The sequence below is a fragment of the Molothrus ater genome, chromosome 11 (assembly GCF_012460135.2).
Source record: "Molothrus ater isolate BHLD 08-10-18 breed brown headed cowbird chromosome 11, BPBGC_Mater_1.1, whole genome shotgun sequence".
Classification (NCBI taxonomy): Eukaryota; Metazoa; Chordata; class Aves; order Passeriformes; family Icteridae; genus Molothrus; species Molothrus ater.
Window position 1 is genome coordinate 4,727,680 of NC_050488.2, and position 22,461 is coordinate 4,750,140.

Below are 22,461 nucleotides of genomic sequence, written 5' to 3' on the forward strand. Positions count from 1 at the left end.
ATCACTCCCATATCCATTTGAAGATTTTAAATCCATGTAAATCTTTTTCTTCTCTAGAATAGCTGCTTCCAATCTCTTTACAGTGTGATCCATGCTGATGTGACTGCTAATGGGCTTAGTCTGTGCTCCACAATGTGTGTGCTGTATGGATCATTAGGGAGAGAAAGGAGGAGGATGACTTTTAATGAGATTGCTACATTAGTAATCTGCTATCAGAAGTACTGCTACCAAATATAATTGCAGAATTAACAAGGATTATAATTATGTATGCTCGTGCTCGCTGGTAGTTTCTCCAGCCAAGGATCCACGTTGTTACAGCACTTTGCAAAGAGTCAGGGCTGAGCACAGGAAGCTCAAGCAGTGTCAAACACCTTGGCCATGCAGGATCCAAGGGAGGATCCACAAGATAAAAAGATAAACTCTGACAGTACTTCAGATGTTAGGAATGCTTGCGTGCCAGGATGACTGTGTCGTCACTCACTCGCTGAAATATTTGTTGTTAGATAATAAAACCAGGAATTGTCACTTTTCTCTGGAGATCTTCATGGGGCAGCTCTGGGTTCACACTGCAGCACCCATTCTTTCTTTGGATTCCTCTGCAGGGCCTCTACACACTGCTTCAGGCTGCTGCAGTCTAAATTCTGTGAGGAGCAGCTGGGGAGGAGGGGCTCCGGCTGGAGAAAAGGAGGCTCAGGGGGATCCCTCTCACCCTCTACAACTCCCTGACAGGAAGTGGTAGCCAGGTGGGGATCAGGCTCTGCTCCCAGGGAACAAGGGACAGGAGGAGAAGAAACTGCCCCAAGCTGCACCAGGGGACATTCAGGCTGGACATCAGGAAGAATTTCTTTGTGGAAAGGGTTGTCAGGCATTGGGAAGGGCTGATGAAGTCACCATCCCTGGAGACAAGTTGTTCAAGAAACAAGTGGACACGTAGCACTTGGTGCCATGGTCTGGATGACAAGGTCAAAGGTTGGACTGAGGATCTTGAAGGTCTTTTCCAACCTAAATGATTCTGTGATTCTCAGATTCTGGCACTGTTCACCTTCAAATAACATTAACCACCATCCTTTATGCACTGGTATTTCTTCTCCTCGACTAATTTCAACTTGCCTTTATTACCCCTGCCTGTGTTTCCATTGAAAGACTATAATTAAACACCAATGTGGAAATCCTTCTTAAAAAAAACAACAAGCAACTTCATAATCAGAGGGGAGTATAAGAGGGCAGCTCTCAAAATAGCTTGGTTTTGTATGGCTTCATCCTGTGTACCTTGATTGGTACCACCTCTTGTCCAACCATTCCTTCAAAGAGAACACAAACCATGCACCTCCAGTCCTTGAAAGCTTCCAGTTACCTTGTCCTGTCACATTCAATGGCATCTGCCATCAATTTGCAGGCAGCTCTTGGAGCACTTGTCAGATTATATTCCTTCCTTGCTCTAAACTAGCAACAAGACATTGTATAAACAAATACCCATTTAAAGTTTGATTCCTCATTAGGAAAAGAAGAAAATTTCACTTTTTAAATGGATTGGTACACCAGCAGACAATGAGCTCCAAGTGAGGACGTGTCCAAAGAAGCTGTTTGGCTTTTGTCAAAGAGAGGAAATTTTCACTTGTACATAGCATAAGAGTCATCAGGCTGGGATTAGAATTCTGTCAAGTGAGACTTTTTTTAAAGTGTGATAATTTGAGATGATGAAAATTAGTTGTAATGACCCAACATTGCTGCAATACAGCATTTTGCTTAATATAGAGGCAATTTGTGCTGCATCTGCAGATCATCAAAAATTCACAGTGGCATGAGTCAAATTTCTGATCTCTGTTCCCAAGAACATTCCCAGTGGACCGTGTCCTTCAGTTCAGCCAGAAAACTGTTTTTATTTGTGCAGGCATAAAAAAATATGCTGAATAGTAGGCATCATATCTCCAAAACAAAAATACAAAGCCTTAACAGCTACTCTGAGCCTGGTCACTTTGTCACATCCTGTATAAGTTTGGCTTACCCGCAGGAAAAAGGGGAATTTTCGACCATAGAAACCAACTCTGAAAAACTCCGGTTCTAAGCGCTGCTGTTCCATGATATTGTCATAATAGGTAGCTTCCATTTTCTGTGGAGGAAAGAGATAGCTGCTATCAGACCCTTAAAGCTGCACTTAAAACATTGACATCTCAACACTCATTAAAATATCACATTACTCTTTTACCCCCGTGATTTTTTATGAAAAGACCAAAATTCTCTAAAGATAAAAATGATTAATTAAACCAGTCTACACAGTAGAACAGACTGGAATATCACCATACTCATTTTACATTTTGCAAGATGACATATTAATTTTTCCTGGTTTATCTTATTTTAAATTAAACAGGTCTTGCATGTAATTTTCTTTGCATTGCAGAATTAATGGCAAAGCTGAGATTAAGATCCACGTTGCCTGGCTCACAGTGTCCTATTCTCTCCTACAGATCAAAATCCATACCACTGCCTGGAAAATTACATCTAATTGGGTTTGCCTTAATTGAGTTGAGGGGCATGAAAAAGGATATAACAAAATTAAATCTACAGCTCTGTGCACCAGAAGGTTTAACATGGAAGAAAAAGGTGGTTGCAAAGAGGAAAAGGACTTTTTTCTAGTTCCAATCAGCAGTTTTGTGGAATTGTGCCAACAAAGATGAAGAGTGGGATTTCCAGACTCTTTGGCAAACTGAACTTCAGGAATTTCACTGTAGCAAAAGGTGTCTCTTCAAGGAGAAGAACCAGTTTGACACCATTGCTTCCACTGCAAGGAACCCTAACTCGCAATACTGCATCCTGGTTTGTGGTCAGTTCCCACAAACATTAACTCCCAAAGTCACTGCAGGAAGCATCAGGGAATGTGGTGGTGATGTGAATGGCACAGAGAGTGCACAGCCAAGTGCTCTCTTTAGGGGCACTTTGGAGAAAACAGGTTCTTCAGAAGTGCAGTTTATCAGACCTTGTTAGATAGGTGTCTTCAGATAAAAATAAACTGGACTTTTTAGAAAGAGAATTTAAACCACTGCATATGTCCATGCAGCATAAATCTCAAATTTGGATACGTGTATGCTACCCCAGGGGACAGGAGGAGATGAACTGTTTTTCACATTCAGAAAGTTTTTAAATAACAACAGGAACTTCAGCTTTTTCTGATTAAAGCATGATGCTGCAAATGTGCCCTGATTTCATCATGTGTTTGAGTGTACCAGAGGACCAGATCCCTGTAAACTGGTAAGAATGCTATAAACATTGGTCTTCTTCATTCTCTCTCTCATTCATCTTATCTCACTGAGGCACAAGCTGTCCTTGATTCTTTTGGAATTAAAATGAAATATGTATTAAAAAATAGGATATTTTATGCAAAAATATATGTAAACATGCCATTGCAATAGCAAGCCCAGCTCCTGTGTGTGTGTGCTGCCTTCATATACTCACAGGATTTTACTGCTACCAGACTCTGGAATTATTTCAGTGCACCTACAAAGTCATCAATATGAATCAACGGCAAGGAGTCTCAGTGAATGCATGGAGCTCTATGAGGAATGTGATACTTTGAAATTCAGAATCTCTGACAGGAGAGCAGGATGCTCTGGGCAATGAGGCAGGAGTGTGCAAGGAGGGAAGGTGCAGGCACTCACCCGGATCCAGCTGAGGCTCTGGTAGTCATAGAGGCTCTCGTACTGGATGGCCAGCTCTCGGCACAGCGGGATGCCGAACTCCCAGCTCTGCAGGGCCAAAGCAAATCACACTCACAGCAAACACAATGCTGCTGCCAGCTCAGCTCACAGCAATATGGAAACTCAGCTCTGGGAACTCATTCGGTATGAAATGGCAGAGATTAGATGGGAAAACGCAATGTGGTGAAACCATTTCCATTAAATAGCAGATCAATTCCTTCAAAGATGGGAACAGAGGCATATGTTCCATGGAAATTGCACACACATACTGCTTGTTCTGACAGTTCATTTATGAGACTGGGAACTTATCTGGGAAAGATAATAAAACTAACAATTTCTCTTCGTGCTAGACACCCCTTCAACCCACCCCCAACAGCTCCTTTGCTTTCTGCACTAGAACTCCCTGGAGTACAGAGTTAGGGCTTGGCTCTCCAGCAAAGTGCTCCCCTTCCAGGGCTGCTCCTTCCCACTGGAAGCACAAACTGTCAGGCAGTGGGAACACTCCAGTACACAAAACATCCTCAGAGCTGACCTGCATTACTGCAGTGAATCAATATCCATATTCAGAAAGCCACTCTTTTCTTCAGCTCCCAGTCCCACACAATGGATCTCTCCTAGCACACCATACTCATCATCCCAGAGGTCAGGAGGGACAGAGACCCACACCCACACTGAGAGAAGGACTCTCCTGTTACCTCAAGTGGCTTTTTGGAGAGCTCATTTTACACTGAAATCTCCTCTTCCATCACCTTTTACCTGACACACTGGAAGCCTTTTAAGGGAGCGGCTGTTTCTTACCATGCTTATGGTAAAGGACTTAGAGCACCAAGGTCTCAGTTGAACCCTTACTGGATTAAGTTTTATTATGCATTACTGGGCTAATTTGCCAGTTGTTTTACATGGGACCCTGCTGTAGTGAAAACAAAATTGATGTGTGAGTTAGACTATCATCTTAAGTTTTAAGAATATTAATAGCAATATTGTAAATTCTTGGAAACAGTCATTAACAGCAATTATGTAAAATATTAGCACTTAATATGGAAACAGTTTTTCTGCTTACATGTTACCTTCACATAAAAAAGTGAATCCCTACTGTTTGATATAATTTATGAGGCAGTTTACAGTGTTTCCCTTTAAGCCTTCATTTGTAGTGTCTGTTCTCTCCTTACTACCACTTCCCTACTACAGCTCTTTAGCTTCATTTAATTACAAAAGCTTCAATAAAAACTTGCTAAATAAAACATTGTACCAGAATACCAGAATCAATTTGGATATTCTGATAGTATTTGTAGTTTGGGAGAATGGGAGGCCTGAGATTTATTTAGATCAAAGCAATAGACACAATAGGAAAGGAACTGAAAGACCAGTTTCTTGACTACTCTGAATATTAGTGAGGTATTTGTGATCTCAAATTAACAGGATTTGTGCTGTGGGTTGTCAAAATCCATGACACACAAACTGATTCACTGAACTGAGACCAACCATAGTCAGTTAAGTGCATTTGCAAACTCAAAGACCACTGCATTTTTTATGGCTGCAGCACATTCTTTACAGAGATACTATACCTAGATTTTCAGTCCTCAGCTGATCTATGTTCACTTCTAAAACATCTAGCCAGGAATAACTGGCTTTTTTTCCCCACAGAGAGTGTGAGCAGTCTTACTTCCAGATGGGATGCTGTGACTAAAGCCTACCTAACTCTCTAATCTCTCTTCTGGACAGAAGCAGAAATCTCACCAGCTGTTTTCCCTCCAGATGATCTGAGGGATGTAACCTTTTCATGCTCCTTTTCTGATGTCAATTAAATTAACAACATGCAACCACATCTGATTTGTCTATATACTACCTCTTCTCCATGTACCCTGATACAATTCCTGTCATCCTAACTCAGGCTCTCTCTTTGTCTCAGTTTCCACACCAAGAAATTCAACTGTGCTACCTGAGTATTCTGCAGATACAAGATGAGATAAAGAAGTGAAGAACAACAACATACAGGTAACTTCCTAAAGAGAAAATGGTTGGTAGATGTTTGAAAGGAAAAGGAATGAATGGATATCCAGGTCATTGGAGCTTCAGTTTAAAAATCTGTGATGCTAAAAAGTAACATCTTCACAGTACAGATAATTAATATGTAATTCCATGTGACATGCAAGTGCCACTTCCCTCTTCAAATAACTTCCTGATGTCTCCACTGCTAATTTTCCTCATTAGTGCTTCCTGTTTTTCTGACCTGTGATGTGTTTGCATGCTGTGTATTACCTGAAAGCCACATTCACAGGGCACTTATTGCAGCTTTCTCCTATGGCACCAGTAACTCTCAGCTGACTGCACACAAGAGGGCTCAGGTAGAGACAATCATCCCTTCTGAATGCCAGCCTTTATTCACTCACATCCCAGTGTGCAGATTTCTTTTGGAAATGATTCCCATGAGGGCACACAAGAGAAATGACTTCAAGTGTTGGGATATGGAGCACATGATGAAAATTCCCTAAGTGCTTTGGGAATGCTGCTTTGGGTCTCTGTGTGCACTTGGCTCCACAGGGAGGACAGACCCTGCAGTGCCATGGTGGGAGCTGCTCAGAATTGGCAGGGAATAAATCCAGCAGTGAACTGGACACAAAAGGGCTGAGCAGATTTTGAGTATTGCTGTGCAGAAACATGATCAGTCAGCTTCAAACTGTTCCATTCACAGATGTCTTCAACTAGAGAACTTTTAACGGTCAAAATTGTAACTGAGGGTTAAAAATATCTTCAATTTAAGTTATGTACTTGCACACACTGCCAGCTGAGCCACAGACCAATTGACAGCAGAGCAGAAATCAGCAGGAGGAGGCACATGACCAGTGAAGGCTAAAAGGGCTTTGGAACACCATGTTCCCTCCCAGCACAGGGCTGCTGCTGATGCTGCTGAGGGTGGGAGTCAGTTCTGCACCCACTGCAGCATCCCAGGCCTGCCACAGGCTGTGCCACTGGCATGTCACAAGACACCCTTGTGGGCAGTTTTCCTCCCATTCCTGTCCTGAGAAAATTCTCTATAAAGAAATGCAGGATTTTTACAGACTTTACACTCTGCCTTAACACCCTCACTTGGTGGAAGAGGCCAGGAGCAGCATGAGAAATGAAGGACAACAACAAATCCTGCTCTGCAGAACCTGAGGAGGGACCATCTCAGGAGAGTGCAGAAAGAAGCTGTCAGACACGAGTAGAGGGAAGCAGGTTTCTTCCATTCCCTGAGCTGCTCCCTGTCACACAACAAGAGTGCTGAAAAGGAGGCTTTGGCTTCTCAGCATCTCTCAGTTCCATAGTCTGAATGACATGCACACTGCTTAAGTGGATTATTTAATCATTCAGCTACCATTTGTAATAAAGCAGGATTAAAACACAAATCAAGTAACTCCAAAAACATCCAGTGGGGAGAAAATCTCAAGAGGTTAACACTCTATAATCTGTTAGGAGTTTTACAGCCTAATTATATCAGTCATTTTTTACTCTACTTCACTGTGTATATGGATTCCCTGTTGTTGTCAAAAATACAGGCTCACTTGCTTTCCATAGTGCCTCTATCATCTTTGTCTAGTCAGAAAGTACAGTACTACAGTATTTGCACAAGCCAGTTACTTGTTTTTAAATGCAGTCTGAAAACCCCTGAAAATTCCTGAAATGAGAGAACCATATGCAGTGTTATCACAAAAGAGCAACTCTGGCAGACACACACACAAAAAAAAAAAAAAAAGACTTCCTCATAAATGGGCCATTTCTTCCTTCACATAGGAATCTGACTTCCTTTTGCAGGTTCTTTAGAAAATGTTTCTGCCATATGCAACTCCTATTACCAGGACTGGGAATGAGTTATCTGGAATGGCAGCCCCATAAGAACCAACTCACATTTGTATTTAATGCCACTGTCATTGCCATCATGGGCAAAATCAGCCCTGAGGCACACATACAGACATTATCTCCCAAGAACATAAGCTGTAGGAATTTTCCTAGAGAAGGGAAAAAATTGAAAATACTCCAACAGATGATGTCACTTTTAAGGTTCACCTCTGAAATGTTCCCAAAACACCATGACACAAGGGACTAAAACATCTACTTCTGCAGTAATTGAAAAAAAATATAATTAACTGTAGAAAACTCATACTCAATATATGAAATTGAAATGGATTGATTTTCTTCTTGTGCAGTGGATGGAATTGCACTTTAATTGAAAATAACTTTAAAATAAGTGACACTGAAAAGACTTAAATATTTTTCAATAAAGAGACCCCTATAGCATTTGCCTGCCATTTCCATGTGTAGGTTAAGCAGAAAACAAGTTCTCAAGTGAGTCATAGCACAGCAGTTTGCATGGGCAGCTACAAAATGCAATCCCACCCCCCAAAAGCTGAGGAACAAGCACTCTGCCACATCAGCTGATTCAAGGCTTGGTTTAAAGGTTTAAAAATGTTTTGGTGTTTGTCCTGTTGGCCTCCCTAACCCATTCCAAATGCCCTACATAATGAAATACCTTTCCTCATATCTTTTTTTTTTTTTGTCCAGAGAGCCAATTTGTCATGTTATAAACCCTTTTGATCCAAATTTACTTCCAGACTACTGGACTAAGATGATGGCTTGCAAGCCCCTAAGTCAGTCAGGAAAAGGGAAGGAAGCTGCTGGAAGAGAGAAGAAGTTGGCATACCTTCCCTTTGTTGAAGTAATGGATAATCTTACGGCACAGACCTTCCTTACGTTGCCACTCTGACTGAGATGGGTAATGCAGGAACTCTCTCAGAGGTCTGTCCTCCCACTGAAGCAACTCACAGTACAAAAGCAGAGTGAATGCAGCCTCTGTGGGAAAGGCAATTATGGAACACTGAATCAATGAGAGCACATAAACACAGCCACTATTAAAGGTCACAGGCCTGCTTCTGACACAGTCTGCGATTTCTGACTTACAGTTTGTGAAAAAAATCTCAACTCTTAGGGGACCATTAAATTAGTCAATTACTTAAAATAGAAGCACATGATTTTTAGGTACAAATCTGTCAAATTTCTTTTTACCAGCTACTTGATTTAAATGCACAGTCAGATGTTCAGATCTGTAACTAGATTTGGGGCCTGCAGCTGTAAACAGAGCTTGGACAACGCAGCATTAGAGTCCATACATGTTCCAGTGCTCCCTCAGCACTGCAAGGCAAGGAAATATGACAAGTGATAATATAATGGTGCTTTTGCTAATCTTCCTTTAAATTTTATTCTACTGCTGTGATTTTTTTTTTAATCCATCTTCTTCAAAGAACACTTTAATGTAAAATTTGAAGTGTAATTCAATAATCATATGGTTGTGCAGGCATAAACAGACAGTATTTAACTTGAGGAAAGGAGCTGGGCCTCGGCTTCTTGCCTTCCCAACTGCAATAACTGATTCATGCCAATTCTTTCCAAAAGAATGAGCCAGATATTACATACCATTGGGAGAGTTAAAAAATGCCATGAGGAGCTCAAGCAGACTCCAGGGAATGTCCCTCTCACCTGTGTAGTTCTCAGCCTGCAGGTGCATGTCACAAAGCTTGTGGATGTAGCGGATGTACATCTCCTCCTTGTTAATTTCAGATTTGTAGAAATTCTGTGAAAGAAAAAACAGAGCTGTTACTCTTGAGACTCTCCATTCAAGCACTCAGCAGCATCTGTGGATCTGAAAAGTTATTGAAAAGAGAACACATTCTTAGTGGAAAGAAAAGTAATAATTCTTTTCACACTCACACTGATCTAACCCACTAATTTTATTATGGCATGACTTTTTTTTCCAAATGAAGGTAGTCAAAAGCTGAAAGAAAAGGTGAGAGAAGTTGTAGAACCTGTGTCACAGGGATACACAGAACTCAGCTGGACACAGCCCTGAGGAGCCTGACCTATCTGGCCCTGCTTAAAGCAGCGAGTTGGATCAGAGGCCTCCAGAGGATCCTCACAATCCTCTGCATTTTCTTCTGTCATCCCAGTGCTTGGATTCTGAAGCTACACTTGCCTGACATAGATTCCTATCCCAGCCTCTCCCATCCCAGTTTCAACGAGATTGCACAGTATCACAAAGAGATAAAGGAAACACTTTTACCATTAGGTTAACAGTGCAGCCAATCTTCTTGTTTTCTGTTTCATCTCCTTTCATACAGTCCCTAAGAAAGCAGAGCAGTGTTGAAACAAACATCTGCAAAAACAGTCCTTTTAAAATAAATTTGAAGCAAGGCTTCTCTGGATGACAAACAACAGATAATCATATACTTAATTTTATAAAGTTCCTCTAAGAAAAATTTTCATATTAGGGCTTAGATGATGTGAGAACTGAGTGTCCCCTTACAAGTTTGCATCTGTGAACAAGCCCCTGAAATGACTGTTCCTTCATTTCTTACAACAATGTGAACAACAATCAGATACAGTGGTCAAAAATAATCCAAATGCAAGATCTACTATAAAAGTAAAAACTCTTATTCACCCAGATGTAAACATTTAGTCCTAGTCAAAGGGTTGGCTTCCATAAATGCAGCTTGCCAGCGTGGTGTGGCACACAAGGACAGAACCTGAGGGATTTAGACTAGATTTCTAACTTTTGCAGAGGTAAGTTAAATCACAAAATTTATCTTTGGTTTCTGGAATATTTTAGAAATTATTTCTATTCAAATTGTACAAGAGACTAAAGTTTTTAAAGCAGTGACACAGCAAATCATCTTGAGAACTTCTACAGCTACTGACTGGCAGCTGGACTCTAAGAATTGCCTGTGTATTTCCAAATTCCAATGCAATATTCCAGTTCCCTGTTCTGGGAATGACAAATCAGCTGCAGACTGAAAATCAGCTAAAAATTGGTATGTGTTTCTCAATTAAGCATGGAAATGTGTACCTGTTTGTCAAAGCTGCCTTCTGGCAGCTGTTTATCATTAAAAAACAAAAAACAGAAACCAAAAACACACAACACCCTCCACCTTGCCCCCCAGAAAACCCCAAGCAGCTCCCCTGCACTCCCTTTAAACGTGCCTCCAGTACCTGGTTGTGCACAGTAGTTGTAGAGCAGTTGTTGCCAGGAAAAAACCAGGAGATTGGATTAAGGTGGTAGGGATTACAAAAAGAGCAAACTAAAAAGCACAGAAAGGGATTTGGGACTGCAGAACACCCAGCCTAGTCAGGGTTTCACCTCTAATGAGCAGCAGCAGAAGAAAAAACTATTTGAACTCCTGTCAGTAGGCTAAAGATAGAAATATCTGGGGCAGTTCTATATAGGCTCAAATTGTCTATTATTAAAAAAAAAAAACCCTCTGAGTGTGTGTGTATATATAAATCTAAAGTTAAAATATTTCCTTCTAACTAAGTCAAAGCACAGCTGCATTGACACAACAGTCCTGCAAACTTCAGTTTAAAACTAAAGGAAGGCTGCCTAATTTATAGTGAAATCTTGCTCATGAGCCACCAGCTGATGTGCCAGAGTTCCCAGATGGAAGTTCTCCTGCCCTGCAGGCCTGGATGAGGCATTCAGCATACCTTGGTTCAATGAGGCTTTGGGGATCACTCTTGCATTTATCATCTATTTTGCTGAATTAGGTGAGATCATTTCAGTGATAGAAAGAATTAATGTTTGAGCAAGCTGAATAAACCTCAGTGCAAAACTATCAGGAACGAGCACACAAGAATGAGATGAGGATCTGGAATGGTTGCTCAGGACCCAGCAGTGATGTGTTGGCTTGCATGTATGCAGCTTGATAGTCAACAAAAACCTTCCCTGTAGGAATTTGGTGCCATGTCTTGACAAAGTTCCCACACTTAGAGCATGTTCTTGCTGGTGCCAGGTACCTGTAGTCGAGCAGACGCTCCATGAGCCGAGTGACGGACGTGACAAAAGAGATCCCAGTCTCCCGCCAAGTCTCCTGCTCAATCTTCTCCAGCAAACTGTTTGGAGATGGAAAGACAGCAGCTGAGGCTTCCAGGGAAATGGTACAGGGCATGCACACTGATACAGACAACTTGGTTTCTCCTTCATACAACAAATTCCAGAAGAATTAGCATCTTACCTGGGATAAGGCCCAAAGAGTTGGGTTCTACTCCAGGCAGCATGAAGTAAAGACAAGGAAATTACAGAACTGACAGGAGAAGGGAAAATATCCTCACACTGCCATTTAACAGATATGAAAAAGAACAACACTCATGGCAATACTTGATTCCCACATTATTACCTGTAGCTTAAATACCACTACCAGCAGTCGAAACTGAAAAGGAGTCCAAACCTACTGCAAATATTTCTTCTTTGCTCATCTCTCCATAAATTTTCATCTCTAATCAGCAACAACCGACCCTGATTCACATTGTATTTAAATTGGAAATAACAGCAATCTGCTCCTGCCTAGCATAGACAGTACAGTGAGCACCCATGTCACACAGTTGTGAAGGAAGAGAGAAGGCTGGACCAAGAACATTGAACATTGTGTTTAAAAAGTGAAGAAAGAAAGCAAATTTACATGCCAGTTTTTGTGAAACTGGATTTCCAGTCAAAGAACTTGCCACTTCTAGGAAAGAAATTCTGTTGGGTATCACATCCTCCAAAGAGGCAAACTCTTCAGTACTGGCAGCTGAGGGAGCCAATTCTCTTTACAGCAGTGTAGTTGAGACAGTAAAATTCAGGGTCAACTGTTTTTTCACACAGCATTTACTAATTTGTGGAATTTTTTCCACAAATTTTATGTTTCCTCATATTGTTCTCAGACAGCTTGGTGGGAGATATAAACTAACTGGTTGCTGTAATTCCTGTGTTTCTTGGTAATGCATCCAATCACTACCACCTAAAAATGAGTAAAAAGCTACAGCTCTTGAATTTTTAACATTTCAGGTAATGAATGTCTTCAGGTGGAGCAAAGGCACATGATTCCTCTTGCCACATGAATAAAAAAAAGAATAGATATTTCCTTTCCTTTATTCCTGAAATAGACTTACTTTATCTGTACACATAAGATCCAAGACTTCCCAAGGCTGAATATACACAAATCCAAACTGAATACATTTCCATACTTCCTGAGGATAAGCACATGGGATGGGCAGGCTTATCTAGCTTGAAATGAATGAATGTGCAAATTCAGAAACAATTATTGATTCCAGCAAAACAAAGGTTTATGCCTCAAAAGCTGGTGTGCTATTGGAGGCCATGTAAAATTGGAATATATGGCTAAAATTCTCCTAATGATCTCTCTGGCTCACTAGAGTATTAAAAAACTTGGTTTAACTGCTCAGGACTGTCAAGAGTTTGAAATAATTCCTTCTGAAATAAACTAGGAACATTTGAAATTAAATTTGGAGACGGATCAGTAATCAAAGGTGAAGTGTAAAGTCAGACATAAAATCTTCAACTTTATCCTTCTGAGTGTGAATTGTTGGTGTCACAGGAAGTGTCACAATGGACTCTGGAGGAAGCAGCTGGCAACTGTTGAACCAACCAAAACATGGCCTTCAAAAATAGGAGGAAAGAAAGGAAAATGCTGAGGAAAATCTCCTTTGCTCTAACAAGGCCTGACTGTAGATAGTACAGTGTCTCTCTAAACACTCCTGAGACCAGGATCTCTCTCACTCACTCCTATGGAAAGAGAAGGGCCCTGGCTCCTCCAGCAAATGAATTTTTGATAGGAGGATGGTAACCTGTGCAGCCTCTTATTAGCTGTCACAGGGAGAAGACAAAGAGGAATTTAGGTCTCTGCATTACCTCCAGCACTACCTCACCGAGCCATTCCATGGCAGCCAGGCAGCCCCTTCCTGCCCTCCCCAGAGATCTGTGCCTGCACACATCAGGGCCTGACTCCTGCAGTGGCCCTGCACAACACAAGAGCATGAACTGGCAGAGCTTACAGCAGGCTGAAGAGTTCCCTGTAGTTCTCATCACCTTTTCCTTCGGACACCAGGCTGTCCAGCTTATCGATCAGCTCAGCCTCCACCTGCAGGGAGAGACCACATCCATCACCCAGAGACTCTTCCAGTGACCCAGCACATCAGGCAAACTGGATCCTGAGCTGCAGCAGGACATCCAGCACCACTGCTCTGCTCTGCTGGTGGAATTGATTTGCAATCACCCAGCCATCATTATATTAGAAGATTATTTGTTCATTAAACCCCACTTTTTAAGCCTCTCTATGATTATGTGACACTTCTGCTTTTTTCTTTCACTTATATGAAGGGCCATACCAGCATCATTATGTTCTCTTAGAAAGGTTTTGAATACATATTAATTCCCACCCTAAATATCAAGTGTGATATCAGATATTCTCATAAAACTGATTCAAGTGCAGAACTTGATGTATGTAACATTAAACAAAAACAACTTCATGAAGTCAGAAATCTTGCAGAAGACAGTTTCACTACTAGTGAAGACAGAGGCTCCTAAAGGCTGAAACTATTTGCAGAAACATGGCTTACTTTTATTTAAAGACAAGCATAGTTTGAGCTTCTCTATGTTTTTCAGCTGCCAAATAGCAGAGGAAGTAAAAATGGGAAGGAAAACCAAATCAGCCAGTGGCACACAAATGGACTTGGTGGTCTTGCTGCTGAATCATTAAAGGGAAACCTGATTTCATCCCTGAATCAGACTGTATTGTTATCCAGCCTTGCTGAAAAAATAATGTTGTAAAAACATGAACTAATGAAGAAAATTTAAAAAGAGTTTGAAAATGAATTTTCAGGGGTTTTATATTTTCTGACAAACAACTGAATATTCAAAAGGCGAAGAGAAGCTCAGAATTAAAAAAAAACCTCTCCCTTTGTTTGTGATCTACAGTGATTACAGAAATCAGTAATGCCTGTGTCCAGCTATCCAGCATTATACTGGAAAGCAAATAACTGCCTGGTTCCAGCAGATAATGTTAATGAGGTTTATTACCTCTTGGGGTATTTAACCATTTATTTAATCACTAAAACATATGATTATTTCATCTTTAACCTTAGAAGGTTACAATATATGCTTCATAAAACAGTGTGGAAATTTGCTCCATAGGTAATTTAAGAAATATTCTTGGAGCTGTAGTTTAAAATACATTAGTGAGTATAAAAATTAAATGAAGATTACAAAGAGTTCATCTTGATACAGAAAATATAAATAGGCCCAGAAACTTGAAGGTGACTGTAGATGTTTCATACTGTAAATTCCAGAGAAAGACTGTTCTGTTGTTATGCTAAAACAAGTGGAAAGAGGACTATGATCAAAATGCTATTGCAATAATAATAATAGTAAATAATAACAATTATAGCAATCATGGGAGCTGCAGAGGAAGAAAAACAAGCTCCTGGTAATACTTTTCCACACAGCCTTTAATAGATCAGGTTATGGGAAGGGTCTGCTATTCTCCTGGAATGATAGATTAGATCTGGCATTTTAATGACTGTGCAAATAACTAATCACATGAATTATGATAATTTAATGGTGATTTACTCCTTCACAGCACTCCTCTGCAGAGACTGGCCCCCAGTATTTCCCCAGCACAATGACAATGAAACACTGTCATCCAAGGATCCAGACCAAGCCCATCCTTCATTAGCAATGCTCTGCACTTCAGGGATCTGGTTTGCGGTGGAAAATCTAAGCAATTCTCTGACCATGACTGGGAAACAATGATGAAGATTTCTCTCCCTGATTTGCAATCAGAGCTCACAGCAGGTAGAAACTGCAGAGCTCTTGCTGGACTTAACCCTTCCCAGAGAGCTGCTGCAATTTCTGAAAATAAAAACAGCTACAAAGTCTGTTTCAAGGCATGGTATAATGATTTAATTATACAATACCACTTCCTAGCTGCAACCTGAAGACAGAGAAGCAGAGAGCCCTGTTTTCACAAAGACTGGCTAAATCTTTACATCTCCATTTTTGGTTCTCAGTCTGACCCATTTAATGGCTGACTAATAATCTAAGTGAAACCACTGGGAGAGTGATAGCCCAGCACTTACACAATTCTTTTCCCCATCTGTGATGTGCTGAACACATCCCTCCTCTTCCCCATGTTCATGGGAAGTGCAGTTTGCACTGGTGAAACAATCTTGAGGGCCTTATGAATTAGGTTTTGAATTTTCTATTTTATATAGATTTATGTGACATATTCACAGTCAGAAACAGATCAAAAAATACAAACTCCTTGCTTCCAGCTGGACACTGCAGAGAGAGAGCAAGGAAAGGAAGGCTTGGGCAGTGCCCTCACCTGTTTGAAGTTGCCATTCTTTCTCTGCTCCCAGTCCATCATGTCGTGGAAGATTGGGATCATGATATTCCGGACTTCTGGTTGTGGAACAAGGGTAACACCCAGAAAGGGGCCAATCATTCCCGGAATAAAGTGAATCTTGTGCTCACCTGTACAACACAAAACAATGGTAATTAAATAAAGGCCTTTGCTATCTGCCACTGAGAAAACAGGGAACCCTTGCAATAATGACATTTGCACAGTAGTAAGCATGAGCACTACAAAAGCAAATATTCTTTTCCTGAAGAGGAATGAAAAATCAGTATTTGCTTTACACCATTTCTTGCAAAGTCTCCAAGAACATTTTTAATTTCACTGTGAAAGCCTTCAGCAAAAAATGTCAGTGCATTTTACTTTGCAAAGGAATTCAAACTGCCAAAAGTAAACCAACTAAAACATACTAACTGGGGGAAAAGAGGCCAGGGTACTTCCAATTCTTGAAGATTTTGAAAGGGCTGGTGAGAACAGTGGTACTTAATAGACACTTTTAGATTTCAAGGAACTACAGAGCTCTTGGTCCCCACTGCTGTCTGCATTTCCTAACTGCCCTTGACTGGGACCAGTGGATCTTGTCGAGGAGGGACCTGCGGCACTTTGCTGACAGCCTCTTCTGAGCCATGTACTGCACTGTGCAGAGAGAAACTCAACAAAGCCTGATCTGGAACAGCATCCAGTGATAAATGTCTGCATCTCCACATCCAAAACTGGCTTCTCCTCAGCTGAGAAGTTTGTCAAGTTTGTTTTTCTGGGTATTGAATCTCTGTTACCTTGGAGGGCCTTCTATTCTCCACACAGCTCCTTTGAACTGTGACCAGTTCTGGCTGTATCATTTTAGTTGTACAAGACAAATCAGGCTTATTCGGTTTTCTTGCTTCCATAGTGTTCCTGACTGTTGTCTGAACCTTGTCCAGCTTGCCTTGGGTTGATATTTTTTTGTGTTTTGTTGTTTCTTTTAGCTGTAGAAAACAGGACTGGGCAGACTGATCTAGAATCAAGTGCACTTAGAGAAAACATCGTGACAGTAATATGGTGCCTCTTCTCTTACTCCAGATTCTTATATATTTTCTCAAAAATTACAAAATTTCCTTTATTCATAGCATTTTACAGGTAGCTCCCCTTCAGCTGATTATCACCATGGTACATTTGTTGTCTTTGATTGTTTGAATGACAACTCCTACCTACATTCCTACACACAAAATGTTTCTCTTTGGCTTGGTGAATATTATGCAGCCATATTATTAAGGTATCCAATCTGACTTGTGTCACTCCTTTGCTCTCTTAGTGATTCACCCCTTCTCACATCCTTGTATTTGTGATCTCTATCAGCAACATTTTGTTATTTTCCTCTAGAATATAGTGCAGAAGAGAGTTTTGGTGAGAGAAGTGCTTCTCTTCAGAGAAACAAAGGATTCTGTGATGCCACAAAACATTTAAAAAATTTAAAAATCTGACAGGAACAGGGTTTTCCTTTGGCTTTGGTTGTCAGGTGAGAGAGGGAGAGGCTTACCCAGGTTCTGCCACATGCTGAAGAGCTCATAGGCCATCATCACTCTCATATCACCATACCTGAGAGAGAACAGAGACACAGATGCCCAGGGAACAAAAACTTGCAAGGCAGTGATGTGAAAAAATAATCAAATGGTTAAAAAAATTCAATTCACATTTATGTCAATGTAAGAGCATCAAACAACTTGACTGATCACTGATTACTGTATTGGGAGATCTAGTTATTTATTTCCCAGGCATTTCCACATCCCAGGTTTCATAATAAATCACAGAGACTTATGGTAGGAAAATAAGGCTCTTTTTTGAGGTGGGAACACAACAAAACATATCCTTACTTATCCAGAATCTTCTTCCTCTTGGGTGGTGTGGCATTTTCTAGTTGGAGACTCGGCTGGTTTATAAACAAAACTGCCAGGCTGAAATAAGAGTTCCACACCTGTGACAAGCAAAGGAATTTTCTAACATTACACTCCAAGAGTAAGTTTTAAAGAAGTGGAGAAAGACAGACTCCTTTTGGTAATCAAGGGGTAACTTCATTAATATGTCTCCTACTATGGAGATACAAATTAACTCTTAAAGGCACAAATGCATTATTTAAATCCCCACAAAAGCAATGCCACTGGGTTTTCCTCTTTGCACCAGAGCTCAAGAATGAATAAATTTGGTGACATCAGCAAATTTTAAGTTGTTTTTCTCTAAGTTGAACAGATATTATCAAATCTGTTCAACCTACAAAAGATCTCTCTCAACCAGAGATCAAATGATATCACGAATAGAATCCCTGAAATTTGGTCTGTTTTCCCAAAGGCATGAGGTTTTTGCCAGCTTGGTGTGTGCCCTTGTCCCTAGATGCATGTCTGGCAGCTCTTCCTTACCACCACTGAACTTACTGCCCATCTCCAACTACATCAGACACAGGGACAACACACCCTAGGACTGTGTTCCTCCAGGTTCTGTGTCATCAGCCAGAGACCTCTGGGAGAATGCCCCAACTTCAGGAAAAGCATTGCCCGAGTTTACATTGCATTATCCATCAGACAGGTGCTCCATTGGCCCCATGCTTATGGAATTACCAATTTCCTTTATGAGGGACTCAATTTCCCTGATTTGATCTCACACTGTATCTGTTCTATTTCCCATCAATTCCACAGCAGATTCCATTCCTGTCCTTTATCTGTTAGGTTATCTTCCTGACAGACACTCTAATAAATGCTGCAAATATCATCAGCTAATGCAGAGGGCAGCTCCTGTTCCTTTGTTACTGCTGGTTTGAAAAGATGTCAGAACATTTTCTGAATCAATTCTTACTTTAAAATCGAAGTCCGTTTCTGTGAAATTCTTATGCAGGGCAGAAGACAAGTATTGAACTGTTGTAACTATGATACTGCAGCCAAAAACAAAGAAAAGAAAACAAAAGAGAACATTTGAATCTGGAATACAGCATATTACAGGGGTTGGTGGTGCTGGTTTTACTACAGGTACAGAGAAGTGCGTTCTTTGTGTGATCTCTGTGATATTTACACACAAGTCACTGTTCTTTGCTTTAATGAACAATTTGTACTAATTAATACAAGATTATGAACTTCCACTACTATTGTAACTTCTAGAATTTACACATGAGCATTTAAAATCCTGTCTATTTTGTATGGCTGGGCCATATGACCACCAGGGAAATGGAATAATACACTCCTTTTCCTCCTGTTGTAAGCAGAAAGGTTTTTTTCCCCAGAGGAGAGTAACTCAAAAAGTTTGATCTGTCCTTGTTCTTGTCTATGCAACAGCCCTTTATCTCACTCTCACTCAAATCAAGATATTTGTGAGTATTTTGCTAATTTTTGATTCTGTGTTATTTTTTGTTGGTGGCTACATACACCTTAGTGAAAGGCAATGAAGACACATGATGGATTCAGGAATTAATAAATGGCATGTAGATAGGGCAACAGTAATATCAAAAGAAGAGCACATCTCTATTCACATGCAAGCAATACTCCAGCAGCACTGCTAAATGGAACTGTCAGCCTAAAGCTTTGTGGCAAAATGATGCCCAAGGCAACAGGTAACCTGCAGCATCTGAGGGAGCCACTGTTTCAGGTGGATTTCTTTTTTCTTACAGAACTTGATTGAATCTTTATGCTTGAATTCCTGAAATCCACTTCTTTCACTTCTCATTAGCAGATGGACTTGCAGAGCATTCAGCTCAGCTGAGCAGGCAGCCTTTAGGAGCATTTCCATGGTGTTTCCTCAGAGTGGGAATGCTCCAGCTGTCATTCAGTCAGTGGGAATTCCACAGCTAGGTTAGCTAAGGGACCATTCCAGTCACCCTGTGTTCAACACTGCTGCTGATCCACAGTACTTAACCCAGCAGAAGCAAGAAACTGAGATAAAATGGAGCATGAAAATGGCAGATGACAACTGAATTGAGAAGGAACTCTGTGTAATGCTTTGGTGTCATGGCTGGGGTTTGCTCCCCCTTTCCCAAAATACCCAAGAGCCTCTCCCTGCTCGGCTACAGAGGGATGTTCATGGGAAAAACCAGAAGTTCAAGGCAGGGATTCCCTGATAAGGGAGGGAGAGGCTCATAAACAGCCTTTGGTGTGGGGAGCTGGGCTCACCCTGGGTGCTGGAACTTCTGGGTCACTCAGCCCCTCACCCTCAGGGCAGCTCCTTCAGCTCTGCTTTTAACTCCTGGCTCTGAGAATGCTGCTGGAGTTTAACAAACCCACAAACACAGGTTTGGTCCAGAGTGTTACAATAACAGCAGAATGAGGATGAGCACTCCAGAATTCCTGTCCTGATCCTCACATCTCAGTCTGAGGAAAAACACTGCCCCCAGGCTTTAACTGCCACAGAATGGCAATATTTTATACCTCTCCTCTACTTACTTGCTGGTGAGCAACCTCATCACCATCCAGTCTCGAGGAAAGACACTCATCTTCATCAGGTTCCGAAACACACAGAAAATTTTCAGGAGGAACTCCTGTCACACAGGGGAAAATATGTAACAATCAGCAGCAGATGTAGGTGAATCTGTTTTCTTGATTCTAAGAAAGACAATTAAGCTAAGTGTGCTCTACTTGAGCTTTGTGTTGCAAGGCCATTCACCTGGAAACATGAAAGCAACACCCCTTGGAATATGGCTCTATTCCTTTTGTTTGAGTCTCATATACAACTTCCAGCTTCTTTAAAATCTTCACTTCTACAGGGAGATGAAAATCTTCCCAATGTGCATAATTGTATCTGACATCTCATATTATCACCCAGAGTTCAGTGTCAATTTGCAGCTATTTTCAAATATACTGGACTCACAATCACTTTTTAATGCATTCATTTTATTAATTTATCTGTCCAAATTTCTTTGGACTTATGTCACAATTTGAGAACTACCCACACCCCCAAGCCCAATAAAACTCCTACACAGGCTTTCTAAAATAGTAACAGAAAACCCCATTTCTGGCAACACACAGCAGCAAAGAGCTCTTAGACACATTCAGCTGGATGTTTGCTTTCAAAAAAAAAAAAAAATCCCCAAACCTGAAGACATTTCTGGTTTTTGACTACCTGCACCTCCATATCTGTACAGAACAACAGGGAAGATCAAACGTGAAAAGTTGTTTGCCTTGCAACCTATGATTTTGTTGTTTTGTTTTCCTTCCAGACAAAATCAAAATAGAAGAGAAATTGTCAGAGTTGGGATTCTTCAAAACCATGCTACCATTATGCCTTAATGGAGGGTGTCTGATTAATACCTTGGTGTAACTGAGCTCAGAGTAAAGCATTAGAAGCTCCTTGACTTTTGGCTTCATCTTGCCTGAAGTGTAACAGTGGTAAGTGAATAAAATGCCTTTCCATGCCAGAAGAAGTACTGAAAATATTATAACAGCATATTTGATGGGAAAGTAGAGTAATATGTAAAATCTTCAGCCTTTGTGGTACTCTTGGAACATATACTCAGATTATATGAGATAAAACAGTTCTTTTGGGCATAACAATAAATTTTAGTTCAATGACCTTTCCACAAGTCTGACATAAGAACTATAGTTTAGATGGCTTTTAACATTTCTATTAAAATTTATTATGAATTAATTTAGTAAATCATTTTCCTGTGAGCAATTTCAAAGTTATCAGAAAGGCAGCAATCTCACATAATTATCAACCTGAGATACACTGAACCCTGCAACCTAAAGATAAGAATTTTGTCATTCCAAATTCATGTCCCTAATTTATTCAGCTTCTCTATATGCACACAAAATATTTAAAAGCTGAAAATCTATCCAGAAAGGACTTCTCACTGCTTCTCCATTTCATTTGTTAAGGTAACAGAACATTGTTAAGATAACATTACATTGTTCTTATTGTGCATATTTGAGTGCCATGCAAAACAAAATCATTTTATATAAAAGCTTGTCTTTATTTATAGGATTAGTCTGCCTTTTAAACAGGCTTTTGCTGGAGATACTCCTCTTCCCCACTGAAGGTGAGTTAAGAAGTTCTGCTGGTATGAGATGTGAGATGTGCCACTTCAAAATGTCAGAGCTCTGTGCCCCTCACCAACCCCTGCTGTTCATGAAGAGCCATAATTTAAACTGATGTTCTCAAAGAAGCATGCAGCAAGTGAAGTGGTAAGGTTACAGCTTTCCCAAAAAATATTTCATCTGCTAGAGACATTTGTAACCCCCAAAAGGCTTGAAATTCTCTTCTGGCATAAAATCAATACCCTTTGTAAGAAAGCTCCAGTGCATACTGAACATGTAGCAAAATACTATACAACAACTGACTTCACATTCACAGGACTAAAAAGCCCTGTTCCTCTGCCTGTCTTTTATATGTAACAATTACAATATCCTTTATGCCCAACAACATCTATCCTGGGACTTTATTTGCTGTTATAAAGATAATTCAGTGCCTTGTGGTCTTAAATGTGTTTGTGCAACACTGCACCAATGACTGTAAAAGTGAAAGGGAGGTCCCTGAACAGAGTGCCAGTGGATAGGAATGATTAACAGGCAAGTGATGCTGGAGGGATTCCCCTCTGCTCTCCC

The 22,461-nt window shown here is 40.6% G+C and overlaps 1 protein-coding gene across 10 annotated transcripts in view; it reads right to left on the minus strand.

Moving 5' to 3' along the window:
* Positions 1-22,461, minus strand: part of DOCK3 (dedicator of cytokinesis 3) — a 185,849-nt gene that overhangs the window by 24,720 nt on the left and 138,668 nt on the right. For 8 of the 10 annotated variants that reach the window (XM_054516046.1, XM_054516047.1, XM_054516050.1 and 5 more), the window contains exons 28-40: positions 20,305-20,399; positions 18,731-18,806; positions 17,758-17,858; positions 17,424-17,482; positions 15,878-16,026; positions 13,548-13,633; positions 11,729-11,755; positions 11,511-11,606; positions 9,784-9,844; positions 9,204-9,297; positions 8,371-8,519; positions 3,654-3,740; positions 2,006-2,110 (exon numbers count right to left, since the gene is read on the minus strand). In XM_054516046.1, coding sequence (XP_054372021.1) covers positions 2,006-2,110; positions 3,654-3,740; positions 8,371-8,519; positions 9,204-9,297; positions 9,784-9,844; positions 11,511-11,606; positions 11,729-11,755; positions 13,548-13,633; positions 15,878-16,026; positions 17,424-17,482; positions 17,758-17,858; positions 18,731-18,806; positions 20,305-20,399 — 1,185 coding nt within the window. The remainder of the gene's footprint in view (positions 1-2,005; positions 2,111-3,653; positions 3,741-8,370; positions 8,520-9,203; positions 9,298-9,783; positions 9,845-11,510; positions 11,607-11,728; positions 11,756-13,547; positions 13,634-15,877; positions 16,027-17,423; positions 17,483-17,757; positions 17,859-18,730; positions 18,807-20,304; positions 20,400-22,461) is intronic. The other 2 variants (XM_054516051.1, XM_054516045.1) reach the window with 1 other exon arrangement.